At 43.2% G+C, this 23,554-nt stretch overlaps 1 protein-coding gene across 1 annotated transcript; it reads left to right on the top strand.

Annotated features, from left to right (window-relative positions):
* The first annotated feature begins 3,142 nt into the window (after positions 1-3,142).
* Positions 3,143-13,886, top strand: ADIPOQ (adiponectin, C1Q and collagen domain containing). Its single transcript, XM_052648788.1, has 3 exons — positions 3,143-3,200; positions 12,254-12,460; positions 13,366-13,886. The coding sequence occupies exons 1-3, from the start codon at positions 3,143-3,145 to the stop codon at positions 13,884-13,886; spliced, it is 786 nt and encodes a 261-aa protein (XP_052504748.1).
* Positions 13,887-23,554: the final 9,668 nt, after the last annotated feature.

Here is a 23,554-nt window from a genome sequence, read left to right as displayed (position 1 = left end):
CCCTGGAGGAAAGGCTCACATGTGTTTGATTATTTCGCTTTAGATAGTAACAGTTCAATCCTGGGAAAAAGACTAGCCTCAAGGTACCTCTGACTGAATGCTTTTCAGTCTCAGTCTCTAAGCCAGTATGCCGCAGACTTGTGTCTTTCCACATGTTGGCCCTTGCGTAGTGAATGGCAGATTTCCCTGAGGCCTCAAAATGCTAGGCTTGCACCACGTTCCTGTCTGACAGCCAGGTAAGCACAGTAGCCATGCGACTTGAGGGCTAAGGTCATTCCATGTTGTGCAATCAGTTAACCTTGCTGTAAACAGCTGTATTCCCATGAGATTGGAAGACAGTATTTTTTATGCCAAACCCAAAGCTACCCTGAAGTAAGCGCATGAATCTTAGTATCTTATAGTCCATCAGGAGGAGTGAGAGCAGGTCCTGGAAAGCATATGGGTTTTGGTAGACTAGGTTCCAGTCTTGGATCTGTCCAAGGTTGTACAAATCTGGACAAATTGCTTAAACTCACTGAACTGCAGACACTTGATTTGTGAACTAGGAGACAGAGTTATCTCCAAGGGGAAGATTAAATAGAATTACTCCCTGATTTTCCATTCAGCATTTATCATTGCCCACACTATACCAGGTCTTATTCTCGGGGTTTGAGGGTAAAACATTGAACAGGCAAGGCGGCTGCTTTCATGAAGTCTACAGTCTAGTATGGAGAGACAGATAGTCATACAAGCCCAAAATAAATCAGAGACGCCTCGATAAAAAGAAAATGCTGGAGTAATTCAGCGTTGCTGCAGTTTCCCTATGTTTTCTCCTCAGTCCTTCTTGTCTAGTAAACTAGAACCTCATTTTCATAAGCCTCTTACCTAAGCCAGTAGGCCTTTGGGGAGAGACACTCATGACTCTGATCTCAAAGGCCTGATGTGACTCCTCTTGAAATATTTGCATATTAGCAGGAGGCTAGGCTTTAGATCAGGGCTTCCTTGGTGGTTCAGCAGGTAAAGAATCTGCCTGCCAATGCAGGAGACATGGGTTCGATCCTTGGGTCAGGAAGATCCCCTGGAGGAGGACATGGCAACCCACTCCAGTATTCTTGCCTGGAGAATTCCACGGACAGAGGAGCCTGGTGGGCTATAGTCCATGGAGTTTCAAAGAATTGGACGTGACTGAAGTGCCTGAGCACAGCACAGCACAAGACTAAGATCAGACTTTCACTTTACTTTGCTGGGGGCTTTTAGGCTCTATGTGGTCAGCAGAGGTGGTATTTAGGGGCAGGCAAATACTTGCCCACCCTCTGCCTGAGGACTGAATGTCTGTAGAAATTATTGCTGGGATCCTGAGCCCTTGCTGGGGTCATAATTTAATGTATCAGAATTTGTAGCTTGCAGGAAGTGGCACTGATCCTGTCCTTCAAAAACAGAATGTGGCTTTGCCAAGACAAAGTTTGAGGTGATGAACACTGACACTTTAAGCCCTCTAGGAATACCTGTGTGCCTTAGCACCACTCCAGGCTGCTCCCAACCCAGGGGAGGGTTCCCCAGTAGGTGGGGTACAGGCTTAGGCGCTGGTAAAATGGGGACTCACACACATGTGAAAAGTTGGTTTTCAAAAGCTTACCCAGAATTTTGGAGCCAGAAAATCCATGAAAGATGCTAACCTCCCGTGTATGTGCTAAACTGCTTCAGTCGTGTCGTACTCTTCGTGACCCTATGAACTGTAGCCCACAAGGCTCTTCTGTCTGTGGGATTCTACTGGCAAGAATAATGGGGTGAATTGCCATGCCCTCCTCCAGGAGATCTTCCTGACCCAGGGACTGAGCCCACGTCTCTTGTGTCTTCTGTATTGGCATAAAGTGGTTCCTTACCACTTGCACCACCTGAGAAGCCCAATCTCTCCTAGTTAGTATATATTTTCTAATATATTGAATTTGAATCACATACAGGTGGGAGCTTCAAAATCATTTGGAATCCAGGGCCTTTAATAATCTTAATCTGGCTCTGCCTCACACCACCCCAGAAATGTTCCCTCACCTCAGTCCTCAAAATTAACATGCAAAATCTTTCCCCAGTCTGGGGTTCAGTCCAGAGAGGAAAGGATGTATTGTATTTCTTGCTATACTGAGGTTCCCTGTCATGTAGAGTGAGTGGGAGCTGATGGTGGTAACTTGTGCCCCAGATCACCAGGCAATTCATTTTACATAAAGAAATACTTTGTTTTCCTGCTTCTGATCTTGACCCTTGGTCCCATCTTCTGTTGCTGTTGTAAGAGGCAAAAATAAAGGCTGAAGCCTGGAGACATAAGTGTGATGACTGCAGCTCTACTTGGCATCCTAAGCCCGAATTGGGTTGCACCAGGTTCCCTCGGGTGGCAACCCAAGGGAGCTGCCAGGGGCTGTGTCTACCCATTGGTCTCTGGTTCTCACTGTGCTGGCCAATGGGAAGGGACAGTGGTGAGGCGGGGTCTGCTTACCCCCATGAGTACCGGGCTGCTGAGGCTGGGCCATCGCCTCGTACTTCCACACTGACCGAAGTCTGTGGCTCTGATTCCACACCTGAAGGTAAGGATGACTGATTCAATTTCTAGGCTGGAGGTGAAGGCTCCTTACCATGGAGCCTTTGGCTGGGCTGTGCCCAGGCTACCCTGTTAGCAGGGTGGGGAGAGATACAGGCAAAACCCTGGTCAGGCCAGCACTGGTGGAGGCCGACAAGCCTTGGGCTTCTGCCTCGATTTTCCTAGAGCTCCAAGAGAAAAGGGACTGTTGCTTCTGGTCAAAATGTCTGGTACCATCCTGAATTTTGTCCAGTTCACTCTGTGGTAAAGAAGCTTAACTAAAGAAAAGGTTGGGGTCAGTGAAGTGGGGGGGATGGTCCAGCAATAAAGTTCAATTATATGAGAGGAGAAGATGATACATCACTCCTCGGCTGACCAAGTAGGGCAGAGAAAAAAGCACATGAAGAAGCAGCTTGGGGAATGCCTGAGCTCTGACCTCAGACTGAGTTTGGAGCCCAACTCTGCCACTGGAGTCTGCTCAGCAGTATTTATTGAGCAGATTTTACAGGCCAGACCCTGGGTGCGGTTCGTGAGATACAAAGATGGATGAGACACGATCATTATCTGTAGATTTTGGGGGATGTCTGTAAACACATGGCTATCTACACCATTGTGGGGATATCTCACAGGATGATGGAGAAGTTCAAAAGAGGTAAGGTGAGCAAGCAGCCTGGCATCTACTGGGAACTTATGAAAAATCTTTTTTGTAGCAGACACCTCCTGACAGAAGCCACGATCTGTCCGGCCTTTGCCAGGCCCAATCCCGCCTGCCCTAGGGAGTGCTGCACTTGAGGCATCCTGGTTGTTTCCGGCCATAGATGCAGAGGCTGGAGTGGAAGGGATTTTAGAGGTCAGGCTGGCCTTGTGTGTCTGAGGATGCAGGTCCCTGGTCTGGGGAGACCCTGGTGTTCAGATCAAGCCTCAGGAGGGGTGCAACCATCTCACTGCTGGGGATTCCTGTTCTTAGGGGGCAAGGTCAGCTCCTCCCGACAAGGCTGGGACAGGGGGGATTTGATGCTAGCAGAATATGTCCAAAGGAGCATGAGGGTGTCAGCTTTGTTGTTGAAGGTGAGCGGTGGGAAGGGAGCCTGAAGCGTAATTGGCTGTTCCTTGCCTCCCTCCCTTCATTCTTGAGGATTTGTAAGGAGGGCCGGAGGACTGGCTTCTTGTGCTTTCCAAGGTGGCTGTGGGGACAGACTTCCTTCTTACTCCCTGTTGACCTGGAGGGCCAGGGACTGCAGACCCTTGGCTGAGGTTGGGAGGTAAAAGCTTTGGAGACTAGAATGTTTAATTAGGCATTCCTTCATGTGGAGAGAGACTGGTCCCAAACGTGTGTGTGTGTGAAAGAGAGAGAGAGATGAGCGTGTATGTGTGTATGAGTGTGTGTGTGTTGAGGCGGGGGCGGGCATGAGGATGCTGAGTGACAGCTTTCAGGTCATCCTCCTGGGTGCCAGGCAGAGCCTAGCTGATTTCTGGCTCTGCCATTTATCATTAGATTGTGCCAGGTAAAATTGCCAATATTCTACCATTTTTTGACCTTTAAAGACAGCAATCTCATTTCATTCAGCCCAAGAGTGGCATGCTCTTAAGCCAGCATCTTGGTCTCTTCAACCTCTGATTCCTCTGTATAGTGGAGTCAAAAACAGTGCTAATGAGGAAGATTAAATGAAATATAGTTTAAAACTGGCTTATGCAATTTATACTGCAAAGTACTCTTGCCAACTTCAAAGTGTTCTCATGTTCCTCATCTTACATGAACTCATTCAGAAGATTGAGAAACTGAGTCTTAGAAGCCTTTTTTGAGGCAGTCATAATGTGATGGCATCTCTCAGGGATCTTCTCCTTAATCTCTTGGTTTCCCCATCTCTGAAGTTGGGGATACTTTCTTTGCTTCATGGAGTTAAGATTGAAACAAATAACAAATGGCATAGTGATGGGAGGTGTTACTGTGGGAGCTGGTTTCTATGAAAGTGAAAGAAAGTGAAGTCGCTCAGTCATGTCCAACTCTCTGCAACCCCATGGGCTGTAGCCTATCACGCTCCTCCGTCCATGGGATTTTCCAGGCAAGAGTACTGGAGTGGGTTGCCATTTCCTTCTCCAGAGGATCTTCCTGACCCAGGGACTGAACCTGGGTCTCCCACATTGTAGGCAGACACTTTACTGTCTGAGCCACCAGGGAAATCCTTTGAGGATCTAACAATATAAGGGTGATCTTCCTCCCCCTTAGCCTCCCATTTGTACAAGCAGGGCAGGGGTGAGATGGTTTCTGGGGTCCCTTTCAGTTTTGTTGGATTCTGTGATCTGTGCTTTAATGCCCTTTCCTGTTGGAGTTGGCATTGGCTTTGGTGACCTCTCTCCCCCATCTTACTCTGTCTCCTACCAGTCCCAGAGGAGACTCCTTGCATTTCACAAGATTCTGCTGCTGTTGCTGAAATTCCAGCAGGTCAAAGTGGAATTTCTCTTACTCTTAAATGAAAATGAGGGACTGTAATATGGACTTTTAGGATTCAGAGAGCATCATGGCTCATCCCCTTGTATAATTTTGAAAGCAAGCTTATCCATACCTGTATACAGTGTGCCATGAAAGCTAGTGCAGTAGAAATAACCCAGGCTTTGGATTTCAACATGCACCTCTCCACACTTCCATTGGGTTGGCAAAAAGTTCATTTAGATTTATGGAAAAACTCGAATGAAATTTTTGGCCAATACTTCTTATCCTTGAGCGGAAGTTGCTAAACTTCTCTGGTCCTCAGCTTTCTCTTGGAACTGAGTCCTGACCCCCTGGAGTAGTCGTGAGGGTGAAATGAGATTAAAGGGGAGTGGAGGTACAAAGGGTGGTCCACAGCAAGTGCTCCATAAATATTTGCTTGCATCTCTTTACTTATATCCCTGGAGGAGGGTATGGTAACCCACTCCAGTATTCTTGTCTGGAGAATCCCATGGACAGAGGAGCATTGCGGGCTACAGTCCATAGGTGGCAAAGAGTTGGACACGACTACTTATTTGTGTGGAATACTTTATAATTTTATAAAATAGTTATTCATACTTTAAGTGAATCTGTTCTCACAACAGTATTGTGAAATAGTCTATTAATAGGTAAGGATAAACTCATTAATAAACCAGCTTTGCTTGCAAACAACATGAAATCTGGGAGGTGGGTTGAGAAGATAAGTCACCCGGTGAGTTAATGATGGAGCTCAGATTAGAAGTCAGGTCACTGGATCATGACCTGGGGTTTCTTCACACTATTCTCTCTTCTATCCCCCATCCAATGGAGTGGAATATTAGCAGGCAAATGTGTGACCTTGATGCTGTTTTCCTTCTTTGGACTATGCCTAAGTGTCCAGCATTATGCTTCAGAAGATCACAGTTTGATTTCCAGCTCCGCTGTTCAACATCTCTGGGATCTTGAACAAGTCACTTAACTTCTTGGAAACCCACTTTTATCATCTCTAGAATGGGAATAGTCATTGATAACATTTATTGAGCACTGACATGTGCCAGGCACTGTTCTATATACTTTATGTGGATTGTACCTTTTATTTTATTCTTTTCTTAGGTTAAAATTTTTTTCTTCATTTTGCTGTGCCAGATTTTAGTTGAGGTATGTGGGATCTAGTTCCCTGACCAGGGATCAAACCCAGACCCCTTGCATTGGGAGCACGGAGTCTTAGCCACTGGACCACCAGGGAAGTCCCAGATTGTGCTTTTTATTCCTCCAACAAACATATGCCTGAAACATGTTACAAGGAAGAACAAATTATTTTCACCCAAGCACTGAGGTCAGAGAACATGTGCTCTCTATTTTACCTCATCCTGTCTCTCAAAATGGTTGTGAAAATTAAGTGAGATATTAAGTGAGGTGAGGACTTTAGAAGTGGCATTCTACAAAGACAAAGAATTATAAGTGGTATTAAGATTAGCTTCATGACTCATGTAAATGATTTCTTTATAGGTGCAATTGAGTCTTAGAACTTAGTCTTAGATTACAGTTTTATTTAGTTATGTTTTCCCCTTTAGAAAGAGAGGTCTTTCAAAATCAAAATGTAATAATTGCTATATTTAAATAGGGAGCACACATAGTTTTAAAATACATTGTTTGAAAGTTCAGCATCTCTGCACTGACTTTCAATTGCTATCAACTGATGATTTTTCCATCCAGAACTTTAGACGATAACCTTCTTCTTTAGTCAGAATCTGTTCTTCGCAGCAGAAACGTCCTAGGACTCTGTGCCCATCTGCCCTCACTCCCTCCTTCTATTACCTCCATCACCTGCCACTGTCATGGAACCCAGACTCATTGCCCCTATGAAAGGAGAGATCATACCTTAACACTTCCCTCGGGCTGGGAAAATAGAATCTTAATTTTTAAAAGAAGAGGAGGAACCAGAGAATCCAAGAGACCTGATTTTTTAGTCCTTTCAATGATTTTGAGGAAGCCCCCAGTGACCCTGCATCTTTGGGGCCCTCTGTAGCTGCCTTCACCAGTTCTCGTGTTCTGGATTCTCTCCTTCTGTTTCTCTGTGAAAAAGAACTCAGCCTTCCTCATTTCTGGAGAAAGCAAGCACAGAGCCTCTTGGTAGTCGTCTTAGGAGTTTTACTGCTAACTCCGTAGAGGAAAAGGATGGAGGTGACAAGTTGTGGGAAGGTTGGACAACATATAAAATCTTTAAATTCTTAGAACAAGTATTTTCTGTAAACACAAGAGGGACTTGACTGATCTCTTCTTGGCTTTGCAGCTAACTCCTTTCTTTCTTCTCATCTTGGCCTAAATTGGGTTTCTCTGGTGGTTCAGTGGGTGAAGAATCTCACAGTTTGATCCCTGGGTCACGGAAGATCTCCGGGAGGAGGGCATGACAACCTACTCCATTATTCATGGACAGAGGAGCCTGGAGGGGTTTATGGGGTTTCAAAGTCAGTCATGACTGAAGCGACAAAGCATAGCACAAGCCTAAGCTATCTCATTTTCATTTATTTCCGGCAGTTATTGAGAACAATAACTTTGAATCCTCCAAATCCAGTAGAGGGGGACAGAGGTACAGGTTGAGGATAAGAGAGCCTTGACTAGGGACTCATGCCACCAGGCGGCAGCATCTGTCTCTATCGCGCCTGGTGGCCGTGCTGCTCGCCTCTCCTCTCAGCCTGCAGGGCTCATTCTCAAGTCTCGCTTTACTTATAAGATGATATTAGAACTCGGTATCTGAGGAATGATGCAGCAGATCAATAGACAGGAAAAGTATTAAATAAATGCCTTTTAAAGAGCTATTCATCAAATAGGAAGAAATCACATGATTATCTTAGATCACAGCTTACCCAACACAAAATATCAGAAATGGACTAAAGAGTGAAATTTAAAATACACCAGACAATAAAAGAGAAGAAAATAAAGTACTTACCAAATCCTAGCATGGATAAAGACTGTTTAACTCTTAGAAGCCAAAAAAAAAAAAAAAAAAAAAGAAATCAACTGAGTTGTTTATATAAAAACTAAAACTTAAAAAAGCCCCCAAAAACTAAAACTTCTGTAACATAAGAAGCAGGATAAGCAAACAGAAAATAATCTTTACACTATAGATAAATCATAGGACACATGACAAAGAGCTGGTATAAAGAGCTCACAAAAACTAATTCAAAAAGCACATTGTATCCCTAATGAATTAACTGATAAGAAACACTAACAGAGATATCAAAAATGAAGAAATTAGGAGATAAGCCTTTAATAAAATGTGCAACTCACTAATTATCAAAGCAGTGAGGTGCCATTTCTTTTGCTCCCTAAACTAAGATCAACAAAACTGTTTGCAATGATTATATTCAAAGTTGGGGAGTGCAGCTAAGACAGGCTTTTTGTATACACACTGATACACTGCTGTGGAACAGCATGACAAACTATACTTTGGGAGTATGTATCAGGAGCCTTAAAAATGTTCATATCTTTTGGTCCAAAATTTTTACTTCTGGGATTATGTCATAGCATAATATTAGTTTGGGGATAAGCTATGTGCCAAAGATGTTTGTTAGATTTAAAAATGTTTCAAAATGAAAGCATGTTCATGCTTCAATAAAATGGAAATGTTGACGTATACCCTGGTTATATCCACTTGATGGACGAGCACACACATTTAAAATGATGATTACAAAAATTAGAAAATTGCAAAGCAAAAATTAGAGAATAAAATTTCTAGGAAAATATTATTTCCATTATGTTTATAAATAAGCAGATTGATTCTTGGGAATGGGGATTAGTTTATTTTCAAATTAGTAGTTTTCAAATTATTTATCTTACTATTTTTAATGAACACACGTGTTTGTGTGTTTGAAACTTGAGCATACACATATATAAGTAAATATATGTAAGTTTATGTATAACTACATATATGAATAAACTTAACAATAGAATGGAAAAGACTAGAGATCTCTTCAAGAAAATAAGAGATACCAAGGGAACATTTCATGCAAAGATGGGCACAATAAAGGACAGAAATGGTATGGACCTAATAGAAGCAGAAGATATTAAGAGGTGGCAAGAATCCACAGAAGAACTATACAAAAGAGATCTCATGATCCAGATAACCATGATAGTGTGATCACTCACCTTGAGCCAGACGTCCTAAAGTCCGAAGACAAGTGGGCTTCAGGAAGCATCACTATGAACAAAGCTAGTGGAGGTGATGGAATTCCACCTGAGATATTTCAAGTCCTAAAAGATGATGCTGTTAAAGTGCACTCAATATGGCAGCAAATTTGGAAAACTCAGCAGTGGCCACAGGACTGGAAGAGGTCAGTTTTTATTTCAATCTAAAGAAAGGCAATGCCAAAGAATGTTCAAACTGCCACACAATTGCACTCATTTTACAAGCCAGCAAAGTAATGCTCAAAATTCTCCAAGCCAGGCTTCAACAGTACATGAACCATGAACTTCCATATGTACAAGCTAGATCTAGAAAAGGCAGAGGAACCAGAAATCAAATTGCCAACATCCATTGGCTCATTGAAAAAGCAAGAGAGTTCCAGAAAAACATCTACTTCTGCTTTATTGACTACACCAAAGCCTTTGACTGTGTGGATCACAACAAACTGTGGAAAATTCTTAAAGAAATGGGAATATCAGACCACCTGACCTGCCCCCTGAGAAATCTGTATGTAAGTCAAAAAGTAACAGAACTGGACATGGAACAACAGACTGGTTCCAAATTGGGATAGAAGTACATCAAGGCTGTATATTGTCACCCTGGTTATTTAACTTATATTCAGAGTACATCATGTGAAATGCTAGGCTGGATGAAGCACAAGCTGGAATCAAGATTACCAGGAGAAATGTCAATAACCTCAGATATGCAGAAGATGCCACCCTGGCAGAAAGCAAGGAGGAACTAAAGAGCCTCTTGATGAAAGTGAAAGAGGAGAGTGAAAAAGGTGGCTTAAAACTCAACATTCAGAAAACTAAGATCATGGCATCTGGTCCCATCATTTCATGGCAAATAGATGGGGAAATGATGGAAACAGTGAGAGACTTTATTTTTTGGGGCTCCAAAATCACTGCAGATGGTGACTGCAGCCATGAAATTAAAAGATGGTTACTCCTTGGAACAAAAGCTATGACCAACCTAGACAGCATATTAAAAAGCAGAGACATTACTTTGCTGACAAAAGTCCATCTAGTCAAAGCTATGGTTTTTCCAGTGGTCATGTATGGATGTGAGAGTTGGACTGTAAAGAAAGCTGAGCGCTGAAGAATTGATGCTTTTGAACTGTGGTGTTGGAGAAGACTCTCGAGAGTCTCTTGGACTGCAAGGAGTTCCAACCAATGAATCCTAAAGGAAATCAGTATGGAATATTCACTGGAAGGAATGATGCTAAAGCTGAAACTCCAATACTTTGGCCACTTGATGTAAAGAACTGACTCATTTGAAAAGACCCTTCTGCTGGGAAAGACTGAAGGCAGGAGGAGAAGGGAAGGACAGAGGATGAGATGGCTGGATGGCATCACAGACTGAAAGATGATAGAGCCCCTGCTGATGGGCCATCGAGGTGAAATTCCAGACACAATGCACAATTTGGGGGGTAAGATTACTTATCAGGGATTTTTCTGCATCCCTCATAGAAGAACTTCCTCCTGAAGCCAAATTCAATTCTGGAAGCTTTGTGAAATCTATGAGACAAGCAAACTGATGAAAAAAGTGAGTCTTTAGGGTAAAAAAATACGCACGGACCATGTCTTGTTTAGAGTCAGTTTCTTGGGATTTGCTACATTTCAGACTCCACAGAGGGTATCAGCGATGCCTGTGATCCAGGATCCTGGGACCAGTTTCTCTGTCTGGTGCTTTCAGTAACCTAATAACAGAGGCAGGGACTGAGGGGAACCAGAGGCCCTGTGCACGCAAGGACTGTCTTTCAGGAGGGGGTATGGTTCTGAGACAGGGAGTCCCTTGGCCACCTGTGCCCATAGAGCTTTTTCTCGGGGCTTCCAGAATGCATACTGTAAGTGCACTCCATTCTCTTTCCCTCTTCCTGTCTCTTTTCCTTCCTCCTTCCCTCCTCTCTCTCTATTTCCTTTTTTTTTTTTCCTACCAAAGGATTTCTTTAGTCCTTATTTTATACTGGTGGGACTTTCTTGGTGGCTCTGATGGTAAAGAATCTGCCTGCCAAGCAGGAGATGCAGGTTCAGTCCCTGAATCAGGTAGATCCTCTGGAGAAGGAAATGGCTAGTCACGACAGTACTCTTGCCTGGAGAATTCCATGGACAGAGGAGCCTGGTGGGCTACAGTCCATGGGGTTGCAAAGAGTCTGACATGACTGTGCAACTAATAGCCTCCCGCCCCTCTGGGTGTGCTTAATGGGTGAACAAATAAAATGACAGTACAGTGCAAGCAGTGCTGTGAAAGATAAGCAAGGGCTCTCAGGGAGGACCGAGGGGGAACAGCAGTCCAGATGGGGGAGGAGGACAGGGAGGACTTCCTAAAAGAGAGGACAGCCCATGTGACCTGAAGTCCATGAGGGATCAGGCAGTGAGGGGGTACAGCTAAGGGGCTGTACAGGCAGAAGTCAGTGGTTAGTCTCATGGGACAGTGTATCTCTGGTTGTCTGACCAAGGCTGTGTATGTGTGTGTGTGTGTGTGTGTGCATGTGTGTACATGTGTAGTTGTGTGTACAGGTGTAATTGTGGGTGTGTGAGCATGTGTGCATGCAAGTATGTAATAAGCCAAATGTCTAACATGTAGCCCAGGAGGTGGGGAAAGGAAGAAAGAGAATGGGAGAGAAAGGAGGAACAGACATAGAGAAAAGGAAAAGGGAAGAAAAAGGAGGGAGCCAAGAGAGGGAAGTGGGAGTTGAATGGGATGATCTGAGTCATCATTCTTGGAAAACCCAAGGGATAGAGTCCTGAGAAATGGACTCTTGGAGCTTTCCCCCTTCCTCATACTGTGCTCAGATCTGAGGAATTGGAGGAGTGCTATCTCACTGTCACTGATGGTGGAAGAAAGGAGATCACACCTAGAAAATAAGGCTAAACACTGAACATTTCAGGGCAGAGAGAGCACAAGGTGGGCTGGAAGAATCAGAAGAATCTTTCCAGAAGAGGTGAGTGTTGAGGGAGCGGGTCTGAGGCAAACTCTGCAGAGCTGGCCAGAGTCCTGCTCAGGTCCTGACAGGGGAGCCGTGTGGGGATTGCTCTTTTGTGGCTGACAGCGTGGATCTGGGTTCCAGGGCTCAGGATGCTGCTGCTGGGAGCTCTTCTACTGCTGCTAGCCCTGCCCAGTCATGGCCAGGACACCATGCAAGGGCCCCCGCTGCCCAAGGGGGCCTGCACAGGTTGGATGGCAGGCATTCCAGGGCATCCTGGCCACAACGGGACCCCAGGCCGGGATGGCAGAGATGGCACCCCTGGTGAGAAGGGTGAGAAAGGAGATCCAGGTAAGAATAAAGGCTTTGGCACCCTCCCATCACAGACTCCTCCCGGGTAGAGGAAGGCTTCTAAAACTACGAGAGGGCAATAGTTACTGACTACGGCCCTTGTGCAGGGAAGAAATAAAGCTTTTCGATGTGACCCATAAGCAGCCTAAAGTGAATTGTGGATTGGCCTTCTAGGGGTGAACACACATGGTCCCTTTAAAACCAAGTACCCTTGGCTCTGCTCTACCCACACCATCTCTGCTCTTCCGCATCCTATTTCCCATCTCAGCCCCATCCATCCCTATTCTCAGTCTGCTTACATTCCTATTTTCCTTAATGTCCCCTTAGTTCCCGTTCTATCCAGTGGCATTCAACCACACTTCCTGGGACCTCCTGCAGGTCACAGTCCTTTTCTTGGAGAACTCTTGCCCTAGTGCACAGGACTGTTAGACGCTACTACCAGAGGGTCTACTCCAAATATGCCAGAGTGAATACGGACAAACGCCCAAAGAGTGGAGTAGAGGGAAAATGCCGTTGATGCAGACCTGGATGGACAATGAAGGCTTTCAGGAGGAGGTGGGGCTTGAGTGAGACCTTGGAGGATGGGTATTGGGCAACCTAGAGAGAGGGGACAGAAAAGTCCCCTATGTACGATTGGTTGAGCCTGCACATAAAGTACTGGCAGGGTGGAGGGTCTGTGATGGAGACTTTTGGAGATACGGTTGGAGAGGAATTTATGGGAGCCCGTGTTGTAGGGGGATGTGGAGGAGAAGGTTGTGGCTGTCCCTTTTGGGAGCTCTCGTTGATTCCTGGCTCTGTAAGTCAAGCAGATAGTAGGTAGGGGCCACAGGGACAGTGTTTTAGACTGAAACCAACCTAAACAGGAGTTCTGTTCCTTGGGTCACTGAGGTCTTCTTGTTCTCTAGGTCTTGTTGGTCCCAAGGGTGACACCGGTGAAACTGGCATCACTGGGATTGAAGGTCCCCGAGGCTTTCCAGGAGTCCCAGGCAGAAAGGGAGAACCTGGAGAAAGTGCCTATGTATACCGCTCAGCATTCAGTGTGGGACTGGAGAGCCGGGTCACTGTCCCCAATATTCCCATTCGCTTTACCAAGATCTTCTACAATCAGCAAAACCACTATGATGGCTCCACTGGCAAATTCCTCTGCAATATTCCCGGGCTGTACTACTTCTCCTACCATGTTACTGTCTACCTGAAGGACGTGAAGGTCAGCCTCTACAAGAACGACAAGGCCCTGCTCTTCACCCACGACCAGTTCCAGGACCAGAACGTGGACCAGGCCTCTGGCTCCGTGCTCCTCCAACTGGAGAAGGGTGACCAAGTCTGGCTCCAGGTGTACGAGGGTGAAAATCACAATGGGGTCTATGCGGATAACGTCCATGACTCCACCTTCACAGGCTTCCTTCTCTACCATAACATTGAATGAGCACCATTAACTCAGAGTCTCCACTGGGCCAAGCAGTGCAAAGTGAAAGAACAGTCCACAGGTCTACAGTGTAGTTAGGAGACCAATTTTATTACCTAGTTGGGGGATTCCGAACATCATTCATTCATTCATTGATCAAGTACCTTTTTTAAGAAATGATATACTATGTTCCCAGGGCAGTCTTGAAGAAGACATGTCCCCTGGCCTCAAGGATCTGTTATGCAGTGGTAATGGAAGGGTGATAACATTTACTGGGGAGTTTCATATACATGACAAGATAACTAACTACAAGAAAGTATCTGACAATGATATTCTGTGCCTGCTGTTTTTCCTTAAGTTCATGTCAATCCTATGAAGTACACAGGAAAATAATATTCTCTTTTTTACACTTGCAGTCCTGAGGATGAGAGAGCTGTGTGCCTAAGTCACACAGGCATTAAGTGGCAGAGTTAGAAATCCAACCCAGGGCTGTGGACCTTTTCCAGTATATTGTGTCTGTTTTAAGGACTGTATAGCCTTTTGGTAGAGTATTAGTAGGGGTTTCCCACCAACTCATCTGAGGACTTTTGAACTGGCCTTCACCACACATTAAGCCTTTCCTTTGAAGCACTCCCTCAGAGAAGGTGGTTCCATGACTAGGTCCCATTCCAGCTGGACTACTCCATATTTCCTCTTCTCTATGTCTTTCCTCAGACCCTTCTCTCTGACCCAGAAAGTTGACTCCATCTCCACATGTTCACATCTTCCCTATTCCTCAAGACCACCAGGTTGGGAAGCTTGCTTGATGTGATATCTCTTCTTTCCTGCAAGTCTTCCTCACTCCGGGGCCCCTTTGCCCTTCCGCATGTCACCATGGATGAGAGTCCTGGGTTTGCAAGACATCCTCCTGCAGGCCAGGGATAATTACCCACAGAGGATCACGCTTCCTGCACACTGAGTCCCTTTCCAGGTCCTTGACTGATGCCTCATGAAGATCAAACTCTGGAACCTCCTATCTACCCAGAGTTAACTCCATTTCTGTCTCTCCATATAACCAATCCCTATCTACAAAAACAGTTTTATTTTAGGAACTTCTTGATTTTAAACTCCTAATCTTTGTTTTACTGGATGGCTTGAATCTTTTCCACTGAGGTTAGGGATGACTGTGCTTTCCAGAACACTTAAAGAATTTTCCCTTAGGGAAGTAGCTTGAGCCTGCAATGCAAAGCCCATGAAAGAAGTTGGAAACTATTCTTTCTTTGAGCACCTACACGGTCAGGGGAGACTTGGGCCTCCTGTATCTACTCTTGCTCGTTAAGAAGTATTAAAAAAAGAAATAAAATGAAAAAAAGAAAATGATACCTGAGATGACTTTTAATTAGCTTGATTGTGGTGATTGCTTCACAATGTATGTCTATATCAAATCATCAAATTGTACACCTTAAATACATGTACTTTGAATTGTTAAATATCCCTCAAAAAAAAAGGAATTACAGATAGTTGATGGTGGTAAACATCCTCTCAGGATGAAGATGAGTGATGCTCTTCAAAGATTTTAGCAAAAGCAGAGCTAATAGCATTCTGTATAAATATAGAAATGGAAAACTTAGCTATTTGCTTGTAGTTTTAAATTCTGAATGATTTCCTTTTGACTATTCATTAGGCAATTATGATATTTACATATAAGGCTTAGTTTTTTTTTAAATGCTTGTATATCATTATTTTCTACAAGTAAAGATACTATCCAGCATTAAAAGTAGAACACTTATTTCACGGATCTTTTGTTTTCATTTTTGGAGAAGACATGGGGTTTAGAGAGGGATGAAGAGGGGGTAAACCTTGTGTTAATCAGAACTCTATTTTGTGAATGACAGATAAGATGTCCTTGCATTTCACTGGCTTTGGCTGGGTTGTGTGCTCATCTCTGACCAGTCACTGGAGTCAGGAGAATGTAACATATTTATTGACCTAATTGATTGTGGCTCAGGCTGGAGAAGGAGTGTTTCCCTTAAAGCAAAATCTGGACAGTTATCAGAGTGGTAGATTCAAGCCTTTGCTATCTGTCACATGTACCACTCAGAGTTTGGTCTGGGATTTTAGTAGTTTAATTCTATAAAAAAATATATTTATTTGCCTGTGCCGGGTCTTAGTTGTGGCATGCTGGATCCCGATCTTCATGGTGGCCTGCGGGATCTTTTAGTTTCAGCACGTGGGATCTAGATCCCTGACCAGGGGTGGAATCCGAGTCCCTTGCATTGGAATCGAGGAGTTTTGGCCAGTGGACCACCACAGAAGTCCCTGTAGTTTAATTCTTGAAGCCTCTGCTATGCTTCTTTTGGTCTGTTCTGCATGTGTACACTGGGGGTTGAGTCTGGGACTTAGGGAGGGTCCCAACATAACTAGCAGAGGTCCTGTTCCAGCTCTTTCCTCTCTGGCATGTCCCTATATTCTCCAGCCCCCAGGGACCCTCCTTTCCCTGATTCTTACTGCCAAGAAACTAGGGTTCTCTCTGAATTTTATATTCTCACACTACTGTGCAGTCTTGTGTGACTTCGGCTATCTTGAGGGGGATAAAGCAGCAAGAGAAAAGAAAGAAAGGTGGGCTACAGAAAACAAGGATTACCCACACTATTTGAATAGCATGGTCCATTTCACTGGTTTCTCTGGTCAGAGAGAGAGAGATATTTTTGGAGGAGGGAGTGAATTTTAGATGCTTGTGTTGCTGCTGTTGCTGTGGCAATGCAGCCAGTGCTTGGGGCTGATCCTGGCAGAGCTGGAAGAAAAAAGAGAAAAGAAAGCATATTTTAAAAAGTGGGATTTCTCTTACACTCTCTGTCGTGCAAGAATTGCTTTTTCTGGTCTCAGCAAGAGGTGATTTCTCCTGGAAATTTCTCCCAACGGTGCCTAAAACACAATTCCAGGACTTGGCCTGCCTTCAGGTCAAATCCATGAGACAAAGAAGGAAAAAACCCCATAAAACTCAGCCAGGCTCTGAGTTGTTATTCAAGTTTGGACTTCAGCCCTCAATCTGTCTGCCACTATTTACTTTTTAGACTCTTTGGATTTGTTTTTCTGCATTGTGCTTAGAGTTTTGGGTTGTAATCACTGGGAAAGGTAGAATCTGCCTGCAGAAGACTCAGGTTTGATCCCTGGGTTGGGAAGATCCCCAGGAGAAGAGAATGGCTACCCACTCCAGTGTTTTTGCTTGGAGAATTCCCTGGATAGGGGCGCTTGGCAGGCTACAGTCCGTGGGGTCACAAAAGGTCAGACACAACTGAGCGAGTAACACACACACATACATCCTGGCTGGTACCAGACACCCCATGTCCCATTATAGTCCTGAAGAAAGATAAAGGGCAGGAATTGAGTGATGGCAGGAGCCCCAAGAAGGCACATAAATTACCCTGACATTGATGGAAGTCAAAGAAAATAAGAAAATAAGTCCAATCTTGAGACTTGAGTTAGTCCATTGTTGAAGAAAGAATGTGGAGGGTACTGAACGCCCCTTGGCCAAGGGAGGCTGGGGTCAGTTGAGGTCTTGATTTTAAACCCAGCCTCCGATTCTTGCTGTGTGTGGAGTGACTGATGAGACTACATCACATGCTGTGCAGAAGCAAAAGCAGTCAGCCTGACTCCACCACAGGGATCAAAGCAGAAATATTTACCTCCAATTCAGCAGTTTATTTAGTGCTTTCCTTAGGAATGTTTGGAAACACCTAGGTTTTTAGTAAGATTTAGAAAGAACTTAATTTTTTCCTTTATCTTTTCAGCTCTCACTCAGGTATTTTACAGCAAGTAAACATGATCTTGAATGAAATTCACTATGTAAAAACCACATTTTCCCAAAAGGGAAGAAATGAAAATGCAGAGACCACTTTCCTTTATCCATTATGTGTGCCTCACAAGATCAGTGTACGTGGAATTCTGGGGCCAGGCTCAATGTTTAAAGTGCAGTTCAGTTTGTGTCAGTTAAGCTGTGAACAGGTCAAGACTTCAGCTTTGACTGAGTGTAGTGGACACCTGCTGGGTGTTCTTCCATTTCTCCCTACATGTTGGGGCCACTCCCATGCCCTGCCCTTCAGGCAACCCTGTGGGCCTATCCTAATTCCTTTCTCCTAGAGGTCATAAAATGGACCAAACCAGATGCTTCATCTAAGCTGGGCCATCCAGAGTTCCTCCAACAATGAGCTAGGATGGATGTGAAATATGTAGATTTGAGACTCAGAGGCGGCCAACTTCTGCCCCCTGGTCTACAGATAGAAGCAGCCCAGGTGTAGAGAAAAACCAGGCTGAGAGAGAAGCAAAACTGAAAGTCAGAGAGAGAGACAGAGAGCATTCTCTGTTTCCCAGAAGCTTTTCCACTTAAAAAAGAAATATATATATTTATTTATTTATTTATTTATTTATTTTTAGTTGGGGCTGCTCTGAGTCTTCGTTGCCTGGGTGCAGGCTACCTTTAGTTATGGCTAGTGGGGGCTACTCTCTAGTTGCAGTATGTGAACTTCTCACTATGGTGGCTTCTCTCGTTGCCACCACAAGAGCACTGGCTCTAGGCCCGTGGGTTTCAGTAGTTGTGGCACTCAAGTTTAGTTGCCCCAGGGCGGGTGGAATTCTCCCTGACCAGGGATTGGACCCATGTCCCCTTCATTGGCAGACTGATTCTTTTTTTTTTTAATGGTTTGTGTCCATTGGGGTTCCCTGGTAGCTCAGCTGGTAGAGAATCCAGCTGCAATGCAGGAGACCTGAGTCTGATCCCTGGGTTTGGGAAGATCCCCTAGAGGAGGGCATGGCAGCCCACTCCAATATTCTTGGCTGGAGAGTCCCAGTCTGGCGGACTACAGTCCATGGGGTTGCAAAGAGTTGGACATGACTGGGCGACTGAGAACAGCAGAGCACGTGCTTCCATTTATTTAAAGTTGGAAAACAAGCAAAACAAATCTATCCTTTTAGAAGTTGGGATAGAGTTACCTTTGAGGAGGAGGGAAGGAGAGCGAGGAGGAGGGAGCATAGAGGGGGTTTTCTGGGCTGCTGGTTATGTGGCAGGCCGATTCTTAACCACTGGAGCTCCAGGGAAGTCCTAGTGGTTCCAGTCCTTTTTGATATTCAGTTGTGTACTTGCTCATGGGTCGGTCACTTGAGGCATCAATTCCTGGATTTTTGCATAATTTTCTCTTTTAACTTAAGCTGGCTTGAGTTGATTTCTGCTATTTCTGCTGTCTCTATCTGAAGAATATAAGAGCTCAGGAATTAGCCTATGACTGTGCCCAGGTTCCAGGCTGAGGTCTAGTTAGGAAGCATACTTGGTCAAGCATGCATGCTCAGTCTTCTGACTCTTTGTGACCCCATGGACTGTAGCCGGCTAGGTTCCTCTGTTCATGAGATTCTCTAGGCAAGCATACTGGAGTGGGTTGCCATGCCCTCCTCCAGGGGATCTTCCCAACCCAGAGATCAAACCCACATATCCTGCGTCTCCTGCATTGCAGCTGGATTTTTTACCACTGAGCCACCAGGAAAGCCCACTTGGTAATGGAGTAACAAAATTAAGTTATTAAGGCCCATGAAATCAAACCTAGAACTCAAGTTTCATTTATATTTATTTTATTGGCAATTAATTTCCTAGCTTGGAAATTTATTATGGGCAGAGACTTTCTATTTCATTTTTGAATTTTTTCTTGAGATCATTCATTCAGTAAGCACTTATTAAGCATACACTATGTGCCAAGCACATAATAATTTTTTAAAAATAATAATAATAATACAAGTCATCATTTTTATGTACTTGCTTGAAACACATTCTTTTATTTAATCCTTATGACACCCTGTACATTAGATAGCATAGACTTAATTATCAGATAAGAAAGCTGGTGAAGGTGTGATCAAAAGCCACAACTAGTAATCTGTAGAGCAAGGATTCATGCTCAGAGCTGCCTGATTCTAAAGCTCATGCCTGAGAAAGAGTGAATCCAAATCCCACTCCTTTCTTCTTCCTAGTTTCAAAACATTTGGAGGATAGGGTATTTATATATCCTGTAGCCCTAATGGCAGCAGTCATGTAAATAACAGTAGTGGAAAAACTTGCGTTTGAAAAATGAGTCACTGAATTTGCTATATGACAGAGAGTCTGGCTGTTAAAAGGAAATATGATGAAATGTCTCACTCATCATCTATGTGGACAAGTTTTGAGGACTGCACTGAGGTTCTTTGTAAGTGTGATGCAAGAAAAAAGGGTCTTGCCAAAGAGTTTCCTTCTGCCAGCTAAAATAGGTTGAGTCAATGTTCAACCATTTGCTATTAAAAACATTTTATGAATTAGAAATACAATGCTACTTCCTTAACATAATAAAGAATAACACATTCAAAACAATGTGCAGCATTATAATAAAACAGTGGAACACAAAATGCATCTCCATCAAAATTGGGTACAAAACAAGGATGACTGCTATTCTCAGTCTTCTCACTTCACAGTGTCCTGTATGCTCTGTTGCTTTACCTCTTATCTTTGAGATCTGTCTGACGTCATTCATGTTCTTATCACAATCTTCCATAGAACAAACACCCACAGGAAGTAAAAAAAAATTTTTTCTTGGTATATACTTTTTTCTCCCAGCCTGGGTTCTCGGTTCCTCTTTGGCACATTGGGTTTCTCTTTCTGCTTTTCTGCAGTGTACCTGACTGATTGGTGCTTGCTTGTGTTGAATGTGGGCAGGTCTTTCAAGACCTTCAGACCTCTCAGAGGCAGGGAGGATGAATCTTCCATGATTCTTTTATCCCTGACACTTGCTTGTCTAGCCTCCAAGCTACAGGGTGGAGCTAAAAATTGTTTTCTATCCACTCTTTGGAGACCGAGGGCAGAAAGAGTAGGAGTAGACTTCTGCTGGAGCTGTGTGAGGTCTTTGTAACCTGGGTTTTACTCTCTCTTCTGAAATGATGTTGCATGTCTTGTACCAGAAATTGATCCCCCTTGTTAGCCATACATCCTGTTCTCAGGATACCACTGGATTTCTGATAGTTTTCTGGGGCCCTTTCTGTTTCTGTTGAACTCTTGAAGTTGGGATCTATACTCTGAGGAGTGTTTCTCTGAGCCACTTCCTTACCTCCTGAGTCTGTTTAACCGCAGGTTGGGGAGTATTAGTGAGAGATCTCAGGAATTTGTCTAATCCACTTCTTTCTGGGTTCAGTCATGGTGGAGGCTGCAGTGGGCTTAGAAGCTGTACTTTGATCTGTCAGAATGCTTTGTCTCTTTCCTCAATGGCCGCACTTTTGAAGTTTATAGCTTGTAGCTATACCCCTTTTCTTATTCTGTTGCTACTGGTGAATTTTCAGAGTTGTTAGTTTTGTGTGTGTGTGTGATGGTCATCTGAAAGAACATACAGGTGAGACAATATAAGAACACATTTTAAAAAATAATAGGTTATTGATGGAATTGGAAGCTAGCTTTACCAGATGATAAAACATGTTACAAAATATAGCAATTAGAGTATTCCTGGCGTAAGTATAGACAGACAGATTAAAAAGTTGAATGTGTGATAAAATAAGTTTTATGCATTTTGTTTATTTAGAGCAAAAGACTAAACAAACTTGGCTCTTACCTCATATATGCTTGAAAAGTATTGCAAAAGATCAGATAATTAAATTAACTGAAAGTAGAAGACAAAGCTATTAAAAAAAACCCGCTCTAAATGTACATAAAAGTGACTCTCAAGTCTCTAAATGGGGAGGAGACATTCTGAGATGAGAGAAGATACAATAGAGAAAAGATCAATAGATGTGATACATAAAGCTTTAAACTTATGCTTTTTTAAAAAAAAAAGAAGGCAATTTTTTTCAACAAAATTACAATGCAATCAACAGACTTGATGCTATTGTAATAAATGAGATATGTTAATACTTTTACTATATGAAGAGATCAAACAATTTATTAAGAGAAACATAATACCTCCAATGAGCACACGGATAAGAACATGAAGCAACAAGCCACAAGAAGGAAAAAATACATGAATTGTAGATTTATGCACATGCGTTTTCTCTCTAATAGATGCAAGTGGAAACAACAAAGTTGTACCATATCACTTTCAACTACACAAGTAATCAAAGATTGTTTTAAGGAATTCCCTGGTGGTACAGCGGTTAGGATTCTGTGTTTCTACTGCAGGGAGCTTGGGTTCAATTCATGATTGGGAACTAGGATCCCATGAGCCAGGTGACAAAAAAACTTGTTTAGGTGGTAATATTTAATGTGGATATGGAGACATGAGGGCTTCCCTGATGGCTGAGATAGTGAAGAATCTGCCTAAAATGCAGGAAACCCAGGTTCGATCCCTGGGTCAGAAAGATCCTCTGGAGAAGGGAATGGCTACCCATTCCAGTATTCTTGCCTAGAGAATTCCATGGAGAGAGGAGCCTTGTGGGCTACAGTCCATGGGGTTGCAAAGAGTCCAAAATGATTGAGTGACTAACACATACACACACAGAGACATGAATTTGGCATCTTTATATAATTTTGCTGAGCTTATTAATTATACAGCTCTTTGGAAACAACTTTATCACATTTTATCATGGACATTTAAAATGTTCATACATTTTGTCCATTAATTAAATTTCTGAGATTATGTGTGAAAGAAATAATCCTACATGCAAAAAAAAAAAAAAACCTCTAGGTGCAAAGATATTTATTGTAGTATTATTCATTCAGGAGAAATATTGGAAACAAGCTAAATGTTCAATAATGGAAGAATGGTTAACATTACAGTTTGGCTGCATAATGAGATATTTTACACCCATGACCAATGACATGTCAAAAAATATATAGATTGTGGTATATGATTATAAATATGCATAGACAAACACTGAAAGTAAAACCCACAAAAATGCTAAAAAATAGTTATCTCTCAGTTGTGTAATTAACACTGGTTAACAGTACTTGTTTTTTCTTCCTTTTTTGTATTATTGTCAAAACTGTCAGTAACAACCCAATTCTAACCAGTGTGACCAAAAATAGGAATTTATTGGTCAAGTAACCAAAAATTACAGGGATAGAGCATGTTGTTTAGTCACTAAATCATGTCTGATTCTTTTGTGACCCTATGGACTGTAGCCGTCCTGGTTCCACTGTCCAGAGGATTTTTAGGCAAGAATACTGAAGTGGGTTGCCATTTCCCTCTACAGGGGATCTTCCTGACCCAGGGATTGAACCCACATCTTGAGTTTAAATCCATGGGCTCCATTGATATGGTCATGAGTTTAACTGTCCCCTCATTTTATCTTATCTCTGCTGCTTTCAGTATCTTGAAGAAGTTTTTCCTTGCTGTAAATCCTGGCTTCCTGTGTGAGGCCAGAGAAGATAGCTGAAAAACATTTCTACTTGTGTCATTCTTATACCTCTCTATTCCAAAGCTAAAGAAACATTTGTTTTTCTGATGGATTTATATCAAACCCCTGTGTACTTAGTGATTATCTTGGTTAGGTCACACGCCTACTTTGATCTGAAGGGCATACACATACCTCTGCTGTTAATAGTGGAGGAGTCAGGGGAAATGTGTGCATGAATTAGTCCCACCTAAATCACTTTCAGTGAGAGATCCACAGGAAAGAGTGCTTTCAATATGTGAGAAAGCAGGGATAGTCAGGGGGAAAATCTAGCATGTTTTATATAACAAACAAGGACCATATAAATTGAAAAAAACAACAAC

The sequence above is a fragment of the Budorcas taxicolor genome, chromosome 1 (assembly GCF_023091745.1).
Source record: "Budorcas taxicolor isolate Tak-1 chromosome 1, Takin1.1, whole genome shotgun sequence".
In the NCBI taxonomy this organism is placed as follows: Eukaryota; Metazoa; Chordata; class Mammalia; order Artiodactyla; family Bovidae; genus Budorcas; species Budorcas taxicolor.
This window is presented reverse-complemented; position numbering and strand designations above follow the sequence as displayed.

Bases quoted from the DNA above. Each gene is read 5' to 3' on its own strand.
- ADIPOQ (XM_052648788.1), top strand. From the start codon at position 3,143: ATGGCTATCTACACCATTGTGGGGATATCTCACAGGATGATGGAGAAG. The intron at 3,201-12,253 runs GTAAGGTGAGCA...TCTGGGTTCCAG, and splicing joins GATGGAGAAGTTCAAAAGAG to GGCTCAGGATGCTGCTGCTG. The intron at 12,461-13,365 runs GTAAGAATAAAG...CTTGTTCTCTAG, and splicing joins GGGTGAGAAAGGAGATCCAG to GTCTTGTTGGTCCCAAGGGT.